The sequence below is a fragment of the Gadus morhua genome, chromosome 18 (assembly GCF_902167405.1).
Source record: "Gadus morhua chromosome 18, gadMor3.0, whole genome shotgun sequence".
In the NCBI taxonomy this organism is placed as follows: Eukaryota; Metazoa; Chordata; class Actinopteri; order Gadiformes; family Gadidae; genus Gadus; species Gadus morhua.
Genome location: NC_044065.1, coordinates 4526508 through 4539007, shown reverse-complemented (window position 1 = coordinate 4539007; position 12500 = coordinate 4526508). Strand labels below are relative to the sequence as shown.

Below are 12500 nucleotides of genomic sequence, written 5' to 3'. Positions count from 1 at the left end.
TAATTCCCGGTCCCTGGGGCCCTGGAGGAGCGCTTAGAGGACCTAGCCGGCTGGTTAGGGCCCCTCCCTGCAGAGAGAGGGGGGGGGGCAACGGGAGGCTGAGGTGAACCCGGACCTGAGGAGGGTGGCGGGGGGGGGGGGGGTAGCACACAGCCCTCAGCCTGTCTGCCTTTCTGTCTGTTCTTCTGTCTGACTCATTGTCTGTCTGTCTGTCTGTCTGTCTGTCTGCCTGTCTGTCTTTTCTTCTGTCTCTCCATCTATCTGTCTGCCTGGCTGTCTACCTGTCTGTCTGTTCTTCTGCATGTCTGTCTGTCTGTCTGTCTGTCTGTCTGTCTGTCTGTCTGTCTGTCTGTTCTTCTGCATGTCTGCCTGTCTGTCTGTCTGTCTGTCTGTCTGTCTGTCTGTCTGTCTGTCTGTCTGTCTGTTCTTCTGCATGTCTGCATGTCTGCCTGTCTGTCTGTCTGAGGCTGTAGCCCTCCATTACTAGGGTAAAAACTCACTACAACAACAGAGAAATGAACAATGATGGATAACAAAGACGTGTGTGTGTGTGTGTGTGTGTGTGTGTGTGTGTGTGTGTGTGTGTGTGTGTGTGTGTGTGTGTGTGTGTGTGTGTGTGTGTGTGTGTGTGTGTGTGTGTGTGTGTGTGTGTGTGTTCTCCTACCAGGTACTCCGTGGTTGGCTTCATAGATAAGAACAAAGACACTCTCTTCCAGGATTTCAAGAGGCTGCTGTATAACAGGTGTGTGTCTGTTACACTCGCACAAACACACGCAAGCACAGACACACACACACACACACACACTTGCACCAAGAGAGACACACACCCTGGCTGCTTTGATGAGAAAGTAGACTCAGGAACACTGTGTGAAAACACAGCAGCAGACGTGTCTGGTTCATCTGATCTCTGCTCCCTCTCTCCTCCCACTCCTCCTCCTCCTCCTCCCCTCTTCCTCTCTCTGGTTCCTCTTCCTCCTCCTCCTTCTCTCCTCCTCCTCCTTCTCTCTCTCTTCTCCTCCTCCCACTCCTCCTCCTCTCTCTCTGGTTCCTCCTCCTCCTCCTTCCCCCCCTCCTCCTCCCCCCCTCCCCCTCCTCTTCCTCCTCCTCCTCCCCCCCTCGTCCTCCTCCTCCTCCCCCCCTCGTCCTCCCCCCCTCCCCTTCCTCCTCCTCCCCCCCCCCCCCTCTCCTCCTCCTCCTCCCCCTCTCCAGCTCCAACCCGGTGTTCAAGGCCATGTGGCCGGAGGGGAAGCTGCGTATCACCGAGGTCACCAAGCGCCCCCTCACCGCCGCCACCCTCTTCAAGAACTCCATGATCTCATTGGTGGAGAACCTGGCATGCAAGGTGAGGTGGGAACCCTACAGGCTCCAGTGGTCTGAGTGTTGGTGGACTGGTCCAATGGGCCAATGGTTTGAGTGTTGGTGGACTGGTCCAATGGGCCAATGGTTTGAGTGTTGGTGGACTGGTCCAATGGTTTGAGTGTTGGTGGACTGGTCCTGGTGTCTCTCTACCTCCCCTGGTGTCTCTCTACTGCCCCCTGGTGGTGTCTCTCTGCTGCCCCCTGGTGGTGTCTCTCTGCTGCCCCCTGGTGTCTCTCTACCTCCCCTGGTGTCTCTCTACCGCCCCCTGGTGGTGTCTCTCTACCGCCCCCTGGTGGTGTCTCTACTGCCCCCTGGTGGTGTGTCTCTGCTGCCCCCTGGTGGTGTCTCTCTACCTCCCCTGGTGTCTCTCTGCTGCCTCTGGTGGTGTCTCTCTACCTCCCCTGGTGTCTCTCTGCTGCCTCTGGTGGTGTCTCTCTGCTGCCCCCTGGTGGTGTGTCTCTACCGCCCCCTGGTGGTGTCTCTATAACCCCATGGTGGTGTGTCTCTACCTCCCCTGGTGTCTCACTACCGCCCCCTGGTGGTGTCTCTCTGCTGCCCCCTGGTGCTGACCCTATGCTCCTGTCTGCAGGAGCCCTACTACGTGCGCTGCATTAAGCCCAACGACGTCAAGTCCCCGCTGCTGTTCGAGCAGGAGCGCTGCCGCCACCAGGTGGAGTACCTGGGCCTGCTGGAGAACGTCCGTGTGCGTCGCGCCGGCTTCGCCTACCGCCAGACCTACCCCCGCTTCCTACAGAGGTAAGCCCCGCCTCCGCTTCCTACAGAGGTAAGCCCCGCCTCCGCTTCCTACACAGGTAAGCCCCGCCCCCCTCCCCTTGCCGGTCAAGGCAAGGGCGAGGGAGGCGGGGCTTTTACATTTAAGCCGTTTAGCAGACGCTTTTATCCAAAGCGACTTAAAATAAGTACATCTGTCTAGAAGAGAAGAAACAACAATTTATCGCCGTCGGTACAGCACGGATGTTCGTAGAACCGAGCGCCAACCACTAACCATCACTAGGTTAACCCATTGAACTCTGAACAAGTGAGCCTTAAGTCTTCTGCGGAAGCTGGCGAGCGCCTCTGCAGTCCTGACATCGGCTGGGAGCTCGTTCTACCACTGCGGTGCCAAAACAGAGATGAGGTCCGTCGTTCAATCAATCCGGATCAATAAAACGGTTGATGATGCGCATGGTTTTAATGCCTATGTGAAAAGTTTTGGCCGCGTCCTCAACCATGGTTCGTTGATCGCTGGAAGTACCAAACCTCTGAAGCCAACTTCAGTTATCAGTTATAGCTCTTCAGTCGAGCTCGATGTTGTCTTCCGAACTGTCAGGCTGAACATTGACGAGCTTGGCACACTTCTCCAAACTTTTAAAGTGCATGTCTCTCGCTCCCATGTGATGAATCTTTTTCTTTTTTTTTTTGCCACTTATGCGAGTTATGTTTTGACTGCTTTTTGTTCCTAAATGAATAGAAATTCTCCGTAGCTCTTATGATTTCTGCCCGGAGCGAACGCCGGCGGCTCGCCCACGGCCCAATCAGCGGCTCTCTCCGGATCCGTTCGTCTGAGTGCGAGAACACCAACGATTCAAACATGCACTTTAAACAGACTGACCGGCCTGCAGGGCAGTGGCGCCGGTTCAGATCCAGTCTAATCCCAGAGCACTCAGCTCTCCGGAGACCCGCTCCTCACACTGCAGTAGATCAGTGCTGTGTCAGAAGTGTGTGTCCTCCTAGGGAGGATAGGGGGTAGTGTTCCGTTCCCAGCTACATGTGTCCTTGAGGCGTACCCCCTACACCCCTATGAAGTGCTATTGGTCGGGGCTGGCAGTGCATTTTATATCGGACCAAGAAAAGAATAATGCTGTTGTTGTTTTCGCTGTCTCAAGCAGTGGGACCGGCAGTAACTAGCGGGCCCAGATGATGAAGGTTGTGGATCCTAACCCTCACATTCTGCACGTCGGGTGATCCATCCACAGATTGTTGGCAGGAAGGATCAATATTTTGGCTGGGTCCAAACCCTTTTCCTGTGGATGTTTGAAGCTCAGAAGGATTTAGGGAGGAGTGAGGAGTCGGATACGAATGGACCAGGAGGAGGCAGGGCTCTGGATGGACGGGGAGGCATTCGGTCAGATTGGGGGGACAGACCGCTCTCGGAAGAAGGGGTTCAAAACGTCAAGCGGGTGCCTGTCACCGTGGGGGTCCCTCCCGCTCAGGGCCGAGTGTCCGACGGGACTGTGATGACGTCACTGCTGATTCCACATATCTGACCGGATCAGAAGAAAAAACCTGCTCAACTCTTATTTGAATAGTTTTCTGCTCTGACACAATCAAACACATGAGTCTTTGAACAGGATGTCTGCTATAAAGGACCCATGTGGAGGTTTCTCAGGGTTATTTTGGGACAACATTGGTTTTACACTTTTTGTAGGAATTTAAAGGTTATTTCTGATGATAGTTTCCAACAGTATTTCCCCTCAAAGTTGGAATTAAAAAGCATAATAAATGAGGACCATTGCTAAGTATGAATCCATAATAAGATCTGTGGAAATGATAAAACGGCTAAATCCCAAAAGCACGTTTTGAAAACAGCTAACTATTTATTCCTCAGTTTCCATGGGAGTCACGTCATCTTTCCTCCTCAACAGAGGCCTTTAAAGAAGACTGAAAACATCCAAATTTAAACCTGAAGTTTCTCTGAGAAATGACTCACAATGAATAGAGAACGAGAGCGTTTCAAACTCACTTCACAACACCCACTACCTCTCGGTGCTAGACACATGACCAGCTCTCAGTGCTAGCTCTGTCCAATAACTTCCTTCATCGGGTTTCAAACCAGCAGCACATGCACTCATCCGGCTCCCCATTGGTGGGCTGTTGACGGAACTCGTGAGGCCTCTTGTTACCTGTTTCATCTTAGTGTGTGATGTTATTTTACCGAGTCCATCCCAATTGAAAAGGGATACATCCGGTTCCCTCCCACACCACAGAACATGCAGGGCTGCCAGTTAGCACTCCTGCCCTGCCCAATGTGCAAGGCAAAGGCTCTACACCTGGGTCAACTACCCTCCTAGCTCCCAGCAGAGGAGGAGTTAAAGGCAGAGGAGGACCAGCAGGCCTACAAACATGAACCTCCTTTCTGTGGCTCCTCAGGTACAAGATGATCTCGGAGTTCACCTGGCCCAACCACGACCTGCCCTCGGACCGGGAGGCGGTGAAGCGTCTGCTGCAGGGCTGCGGCTTCGACCACGACGTGGCCTACGGCAAGACCAAGGTGTTTGTGCGGACCCCCCGGACCCTGTTCAGCCTGGAGGCCCAGCGCGCTGACATGCTTCAGAGGATCGTGCTCTTCCTGCAGAAGGTGAGGCCCCCCGCAGCGCGGGCGGGGATGAGGGGGAACCTCTTCCGCGAAGAGACGAGTTCAGCTCCACTGAGGAGCCTAGACCACCGACTATACCCGCAGAGGTTTGGAGAGGATCGAGTAGCAAGTATATATGAAGTCAGCATCAATGAATCAGGCCTTCGTTAAGGCCAGCTGAATATAACTACAGTCATAAGACACTTTAACTGCACTTAACTAACTACACTTGTTATTATATACAATGCTGTTCAATAGTTAGGGCTCACGCTGACAATTTCATGCTTTCCATGAAAACTCACACTCTAATTCAACAGTTTTCCGCTGCATTAACATAATTGGACAAGGGTTTTCTAATCATCGATTAGCCTTTAGACACAGTCAGCGAAACAATGTACCATTAGAACACAGGAGTGATGGTGGCAGGAAATGGGCCTCTGTGAAACTATGTAGATATTCCATTAAAAATCGGACATTTCCGGCTAGAATAGCCATTAGCCACATTAACAATGTCTAGACTCACTGTATTTCTGATTAGTTTAATGTTGAACATTGAAAAAAACTGTGCTTTTCTTCAAAGAAATAAGAAAATTTCAAAGTGACCCCAAACTATTGGCAATAGTGTATATATGATATTAGAATTATTATGTATAATATTATATTTTACAAGTGTAGCACTTATAAACTAACACTACACTAACACACATTTCATCACAGCTCCCCTCCTCTAGTTATGGAGGGCTACAAATTATTCTGAGCTCAGAAGTTTTTTTTCTCTCATCTTCTTCTAATTCCCTGGTGCACCTCAGACTCCATCGCCTTCAGGAGGTGAAACACTTTAAAGGAGAAAAAGACTTTTGGAGGGAAATTATGGATTTTATTTCCTTCCTTTTTTTCCTCCATACTTATGAAGTACTAAAGTTCCCTCCTGGCACATCAAGAACCAATCTGTACGAGAGAGTCAGCGCAAGATGCTTAAACCCCTATTAATACTGTAGACGTGGTAGTGGGGAGTGTGAGTTTGAGTGTGCGTGTGTGCGTGTATGTGTGTCTGAGTGTGTGTGCCCATCTTTAAAATTTTAAACACAGACGACGACATGATTTCTTACAATAGGGTATGTGTCACAAATGTAAATATGCATGTAATGACCAACGGCCGTACCGTGAAACACACACCAACAGTGTATTTAATCTCCCCCATGGCCTGTGTTGTGTGACACACGGCAGGACTCTGATGAATGGAAAACACACGAAGACACAGCATAAATCTGTCAACCTGTTTATCAGGAAGCTCTTGTGTGGACCCAAATTAAATATGCTGTGTGTGTGCATGTGTACATGTGTGTTTGTGTGTCTGTGTATGTACGCTTGCATGCCTGTGTGTGTACGCGTGCATGCGCGTGTGTATGTGTGCTTGTGTGCCTGTGTGTGTGTGTGTGTGCATGCGTGTGTGTGGCGTGTTTATGTGCGAGTGTGTGTGCATACGTGTGTGTTTGTGCGTGTGCCCTCGTCCTCCATCGCGGCAGTTCATCGTCACAGAACAAATTCCGACACTTTCTGCATCTCCCACAACCTGTAATTATAACACTTACACAAACACTTACGAGCCAATCAATCCAGGAACGCAAAGCCCATGACTCCTCAGGGAGGGGGTCTGAGTCTGCAGCTCTCAGACACGAAGGGGCGACCCGTCTGAACGGCCCTCAGGGGACCTGGGTGACCCTTAACCCACCCCCCCCCCCCCCCACACCAGCAGCAGAGAGGGGGGGGCTGTTCTCTAAACCCCTCAGGAGAATCCTATCTACTGCCTGTATCTCTGGGGACACGCCCTTAGCTTTGATAACCAAACGCACCCCATACACAAACATGACCGCACACACACGCATGAACGCACACACACACACACACACACACACACACACACACACACACACACACACACACACACACACACACACACACACACACACACACACACACACATTAACGCACACACGCACACACGCGTTAACGAACACACGCACGCACACCTACACGTGCACACACACGCACACATGGACGCGCACACACACAAACTCGCTCACACAAACGCACGCACACACATGAGCAAACACGATAAACAAACACACACGCACACGTGAACAAACACACACACACACACACACACTCACACCCACGTGAACAAACACACTCACACACACCCTCGAGGGAATGATCTGCTTCTCCTTCACAAACAAACATCACAGAGCGGGACAACGGAGGCGTCTGCACAGCATCACTTAATCTTGACCTCCGTCAAGGTCAACACTGTTAAACAGGGATTAGCGCTGCACACACACACACACACACACATGCACTAACAAACACACACACACACACATACACACACACACGCACGCGCAAACTCACACACACACAGACAATTGTTGAAAATGACACACCAAGAGCATTGACTCCTGTATTTGTCCCTCACACACACAGGCACACATGCACACATGCACACACATGCACCCAGCGCAACACACATCCCAGCTTGTGATCCCCTGCCTGTGCCAAGCAATCCCCTTATCAGTGGCTGGCACACCCTCCCTCCCTCCCTCCCTCCCTCCCTCCCTCCCTCCCTCCCTACAGCCCAATCACCCTCCCTCCCTCCCTCCCTCGCTGCTGTCCACTCATCCCTCCCTCCCTCCCTCCCTCCCTCCCTCTCTCCCTCTCCTCCCTACAGTCCAGTCACCCCCTCCCTCCCTCTCTCTCCTCCCTACAGTCCAGTCACCCCCTCCCTCCCTCCCTCCCTCCCTCCCTCCCTCCCTCCCTCCCTCCCTCCCTCCCTCCCTCCCTACAGCCCAATCACCCTCCCTCCCTCCCTCCCTCGCTGCTGTCCACTCATCCCTCCCTCTCCCCCGCCCTCCCTCTCTCCCTCTCCTCCCTACAGTCCAGTCACCCCCTCCCTCCCTCTCTCTCCTCCCTACAGTCCAGTCACCCCCTCCCTCCCTCCCTCCCTCCCTCCCTCCCTCCCTCCCTCCCTCCCCTCCTTACAGTCCAGTCTCCCCCCCCGCCCCCTGCTGCTCAGCCCCCTGTCCTGGGGTCCGGTCCGGTCCTGCTCTCAGTCTCCTGGTGGGTAGTCCAGTCACTACAGCCTGTCTGCCCCCTCCATCCCCCGCTGGTGGGGGGGAGGAAGAAGGAACACTCTGTACCTCCAGCTCCACCATCCATCCACCAACCTTTTTGATGAACCCCCCTCAAAAGTGCAGGAAGATTGTCTTGCTTTTATGAAGGGGAGGGAGAGAGAGGGGGGGGGGGGGGGGTGCAGATAGAAAGAGGCAGAGACAGATTGAGAGAGAGAAGGGGGAAGGAAGTGAGCGAGTCCTTCACAGTTCAAGTTCATGCAGCCTTTCCCGTTGGTCCTTCCTTCCTCTCGCTCCTTCCTAGCCTCCCTTTCCGCTCCCTCGTTCCGCTGTGCTCTGCGTGCTTCTCCCTGAGGACTCGCCCTCCTCCCTCCTTTCTCCCTCCTCTCTCCTCTCCTCTTTCCTATCTCCTCCTTCCTCCCTCTTCTCTCCTCTTTCCTCTCTCCTCCTTTCTCCTGCCTCTCTCCTCTCTCCTCCCTCCCTCCTCTCTCCTTCCTCCAGCCTCTGTCTTCTCTCCTCCCTCCTCTCTCCTCTCTCCTCTCCTCTTTCCTCTCTCCTCCCTCCCTCCTCTCTCCTTCCTCCCGCCTCTGTCTTCTCTCCTCCCTCCTCTCTCCTTTTTTCTGGATTGAGTGAGCTTCCACCTTCCCCCCCACCACCCCCCCCCCCCCCCATCATCAGAACTTGTCACATGACGCAACACATGCAATTCATCACTTAATTTAGCTCATTAATACATAACAAAAAGAAGATCCCACAAATCGACAGTGCAGGAACACAAACCGAAGCCTTTTGCTGTTTCTATTCCAATACATACACCAATATAGATATGGCATCAATTATTCACCCACACGCCTCCCTCCCCCTTCAGGGCCAAAATGAATATTTCATAAGAGGGGGGCCCATCCGTGCACATCGGTGTCTGTCAGCGCGAGTGTGCCGGGAGAAAAGCCCCTCTGTCGGTAAGGACCCCTAATCTCCCCTCAAAGCCCCAGCGCACAGGGGGCCCTTAGCTAGCTAGACGGCGTGCGATATACTTTAGCTTCAGCCAAACGGTTTGTGAAACACGATGCCGAAGGATTGTTTTATTTATTTATCTATTCACCTATTTGTTTACTTTCTGCGTCACCCTTTTAGCTCAATTGTACCTGATGTATTGTATGGTGTCTAGGACAGTCATTTTAATAAGTGAGTGATCCTAAAGTGGCTGTTCTTTGCCCGAGTGTGATTAGCACGGCGCTTGTTGCGCTAGGCTAGGCTGCAGTCTGCCTAACTGCCCAGAACTAATCTGTGATTTATGAGCTCCCGTACGAAACTTCAAAGTCTGGTTCTGTTCTGCCCAGCTTCTGAATCCCTGCAGGTGTAGGTGTGTGCGTTGAACTTGATGATTATCACTCTCAACCTACGATATATTTTAGAAATCCAAACAACGAAACAACGAATGAAACTCTGACGAATGGAGATCCTGTGAATGGCAAACATAAAGCCACGAGGTTGTTCCTGTTTTTCAGGTGAGCCAATAGCAGCGTGCCTGCTTTTAGAGTTCCACCTCACCTTGGTTGAACAGGCCTTCATCATCAGACAATAAGAGACAAACTGGATCCTTCCACCGCAAACCGTATTCACCCTGCTTTGGTTGGCATTTCATTTGGGGGACGGAAGTAAACGATGAGTGAAATTGCTTTCCAACTATAAAAAGAAGCTGTTTGAAATGACCTCAGGTGTGCATAATGGCCTCATTCTGATGTCCTCTCTCCTCTCCTGACACGTCTAGTATCCTCTCTTTGTAAAATAAACCCTGCACAGAATCACGGACGGACAGAACGATGCATGGAGTAGATCAATGATCGGTAGGACCATCAAACCAAATAACCATGCGGGTGCTAGTTTGCGTTCCCATGAGTCCCTGGTCCCTGTTTGATTCACGTTAACCTCTCCGCTCCGTGACGTCTATAGGCACCAGGGCTCCTACAGCTTTCACCACCGAAACTGCTGACCAGCATCCAGCGTTCCCAGTCCCCCACCTCTCCTTCGATCCCAGCTCCCTGATGGATGGTGCACCTCCAACCGTTCAATCCCGTCCCCAGTATTGTCCCTTTGAATTACGGCACTTCGTTTAGCGGGGCCGCTTAAACACAATTACTTTCTTAAATCAGCGCCATCAGTACCCAGATAAAAGAAGATGTGAATTAATGACCTGCTCGCGGACGCTGTGTGGGTGTGTGTGTCCTTGGTGTGTGTGTGTCAGTTTGAGAGAGAGCCATCCCGTCAGTGTGTCAGCACTAGTCCCCATTCTGCATTACCATGCTGGTATCAGATGTTCCGCAGCCGTATCGATCCACGCTGTACGACCTCCGACCTCCCTCCCGACTGGCTCCCGTGAACAAGCGCTTGCGGTCAGAATACCCCCCCCCCCCCCACACACACACACACACACACACACACTCCATCCCCCTTGTTGTTGTGACTCAGGCCAGGCACATTGAGAGTGTTGTTGTTTGAAACCAGAGCCACTCACCCACACCATCACCCTCCTGTTCCCCTCCCTCCCTCCTCCTCCTCCCTCTCCTCCTCCTCCCTCCCCTCCTCCTCCTCCCTCTCCTCCTCCTCCTCCCTCTCCTCCCTCTCCTCCTCCTCCTTGCAGTCAGTATTCAGTGTTCAGGACCAGGCAGGCTCAGCTGTCTGTCTGTCTTTATGTCTGTGGGGATAATCACAAATCTTCTTTCTATTCCTGTCTGGTGAATCAGGAGCCTTTGTTTGATTTCAGCCTCTTTGTTTATGAAGTGAGAACAAAGTCTGACTGCAGAAGAGGGTTCTGGAGGGTTCTGGTTGTTATGGGCGGTTCTAGAGGGTTCTGGTGGGTTCTGGTAGTTCTGGAAGGTTCTAGAGGGTTCTGGTGGTTATTGTAGGTTCTGGAAGGCTTTACTTGGTTCTGGTGGTTCTAGAGGGTTCTGGTGGTTCTGGAAGGTTCTAGAGGGTTCTGGTGGTTCTGGTCTGGTGGTTCTGGAAGGTTCTAGAGGGTTCTGGTGGTTCTGGTAAGTTCTAGTGGGTTCTAGCGACTCCTAACAGAGCAGGCAGCTCCTCCGGGTAAAGGAAGACAGCCCGCTGGCAGTCAGGCACCTGTGGGGTCCCGTACCGGTACCCCGGCCCCGGCACCTCCTCCCCATCGACCTGCCCTCGGGGCTTTGGCATTTCAGGGCCATGCCTGGCTAATGAAGGCGTGGTAATCCGCCCCCACTCTGCGGAAGGGGAGGCCGGCGATCTGCAATCTGGCTTTGATGAGGCCGTAAATCCCGGGCAGGGAGGGAGTCTCTGGAAGGGCCGTCAGGGGCCTTTATCAGCCCGGGTGGGAGGTGCTGCAGCCCGCCCTGGGGCCCCGCTATTGGTCAGATTTATCCTGCAGCTCCCCCTCCTTCCATCCTTCCCTCCTTTCCTCCTCCCCTCCTCCTCCTCCCTCGTTTTAACCTCACCATCAACTGTGTGCGTGTGCATAAGCTGTGTGTGTTTTGTGTGCATGGCGTGCGTGTGTGTGTGTGTGTGTGTGTGTGTGTGTGTGTGTGTGTGTGTGTGTGTGTGTGTGTGGTGTGTGTGTGTGTGTGTGTGTGTGTGTGTGTGTGTGTGTGTGTGCGTGTGTTTGTATGTGCGTTGCAAGCATGTATGTGTGCGTTGCAAGCATGTATGTGTGTGTTGCATGCATCTGTGTGTGCGTGTGTGTGTGTGTGTGTGTGTGTGTGTGTGTGTGTGTGTGCTTGGCTTATGTGTGTATGTGTGTGCGGCGTATGTGTGTGTGTGTGTACGTGCGCATGTGTGCCGTGGCGTGTGCGGGCCCAGACTCCAGACGTAGGCATGTCGCCCACATGTTGGCGTGTGGGCGTAAAGACGAATGCACGGGGTGTCCCATTAACATTCCTCCCCCTCCTCCCCCTCCTCCCCCTCCTCCCCCACTTCCCACCTGTCACCCGTGATAATGAGGGAGGGCCGACGGGATGTTGCACTTATCTGATTATTAATGGCCGTCTGCTCCTCCTCCCCCTGCATTTCCTCTCTTTCTCCCCCTTTTTACCCCCGCCAGCTCAGGCTAGTCATTTGCATGCTAATTGATGATTTGTAATGTAGATAAACAAAGCGCTTGATCTCGCGTGTGGCTCCGCGCATAATCAAGCGGCTCCCCTGATTGGGCGCTTCCACAGGACAGGCAGGACAGGCAGGGTGTGTGTATGAATGTTGCTTTAATAATTACATGAAAAATATTTCTCGGGTGGCTGTCGTTTAAAGTGAGGATTTAAAAGGCCTGTTACTATGCCGACAACCTGTCCGTTTAATAGCAGTTCAGTCTGAAACAACATGTAATATATATCCGTAAGCTTTGGTGTTGAATGGTGTGTAAGTGTGCAACGAAAATATCATTATTTCATAAACTTTACCTCTCAGATCGGTGTTATTAATACCTAACAACAAAGATGGAGATCTCCTCCATTAAGCCTCTTTAAACGTCATCATCAGCACGGGGCCGACAGCTGTAATCCAATCCTGAGTCACTTAGAAGCCCCTCATCATGGCTCCAAAAGGACTAATTCCTAATTACATGTTAGGCCATTCATTATGTATGAATTAAACCATGTGCGTACGTGCGTTTGTACGCGGTTGCGTGCGTGCGTTCTGCA

General features: G+C 52.3%; 1 protein-coding gene across 1 annotated transcript in view; it reads left to right on the top strand.

Moving 5' to 3' along the window:
* Positions 1–12500, top strand: part of myo1d (myosin 1D) — a 73300-nt gene that overhangs the window by 40723 nt on the left and 20077 nt on the right. The window contains exons 13-16 of the mRNA XM_030340932.1: positions 668–742; positions 1210–1342; positions 1949–2115; positions 4510–4717. Coding sequence (XP_030196792.1) covers positions 668–742; positions 1210–1342; positions 1949–2115; positions 4510–4717 — 583 coding nt within the window. The remainder of the gene's footprint in view (positions 1–667; positions 743–1209; positions 1343–1948; positions 2116–4509; positions 4718–12500) is intronic.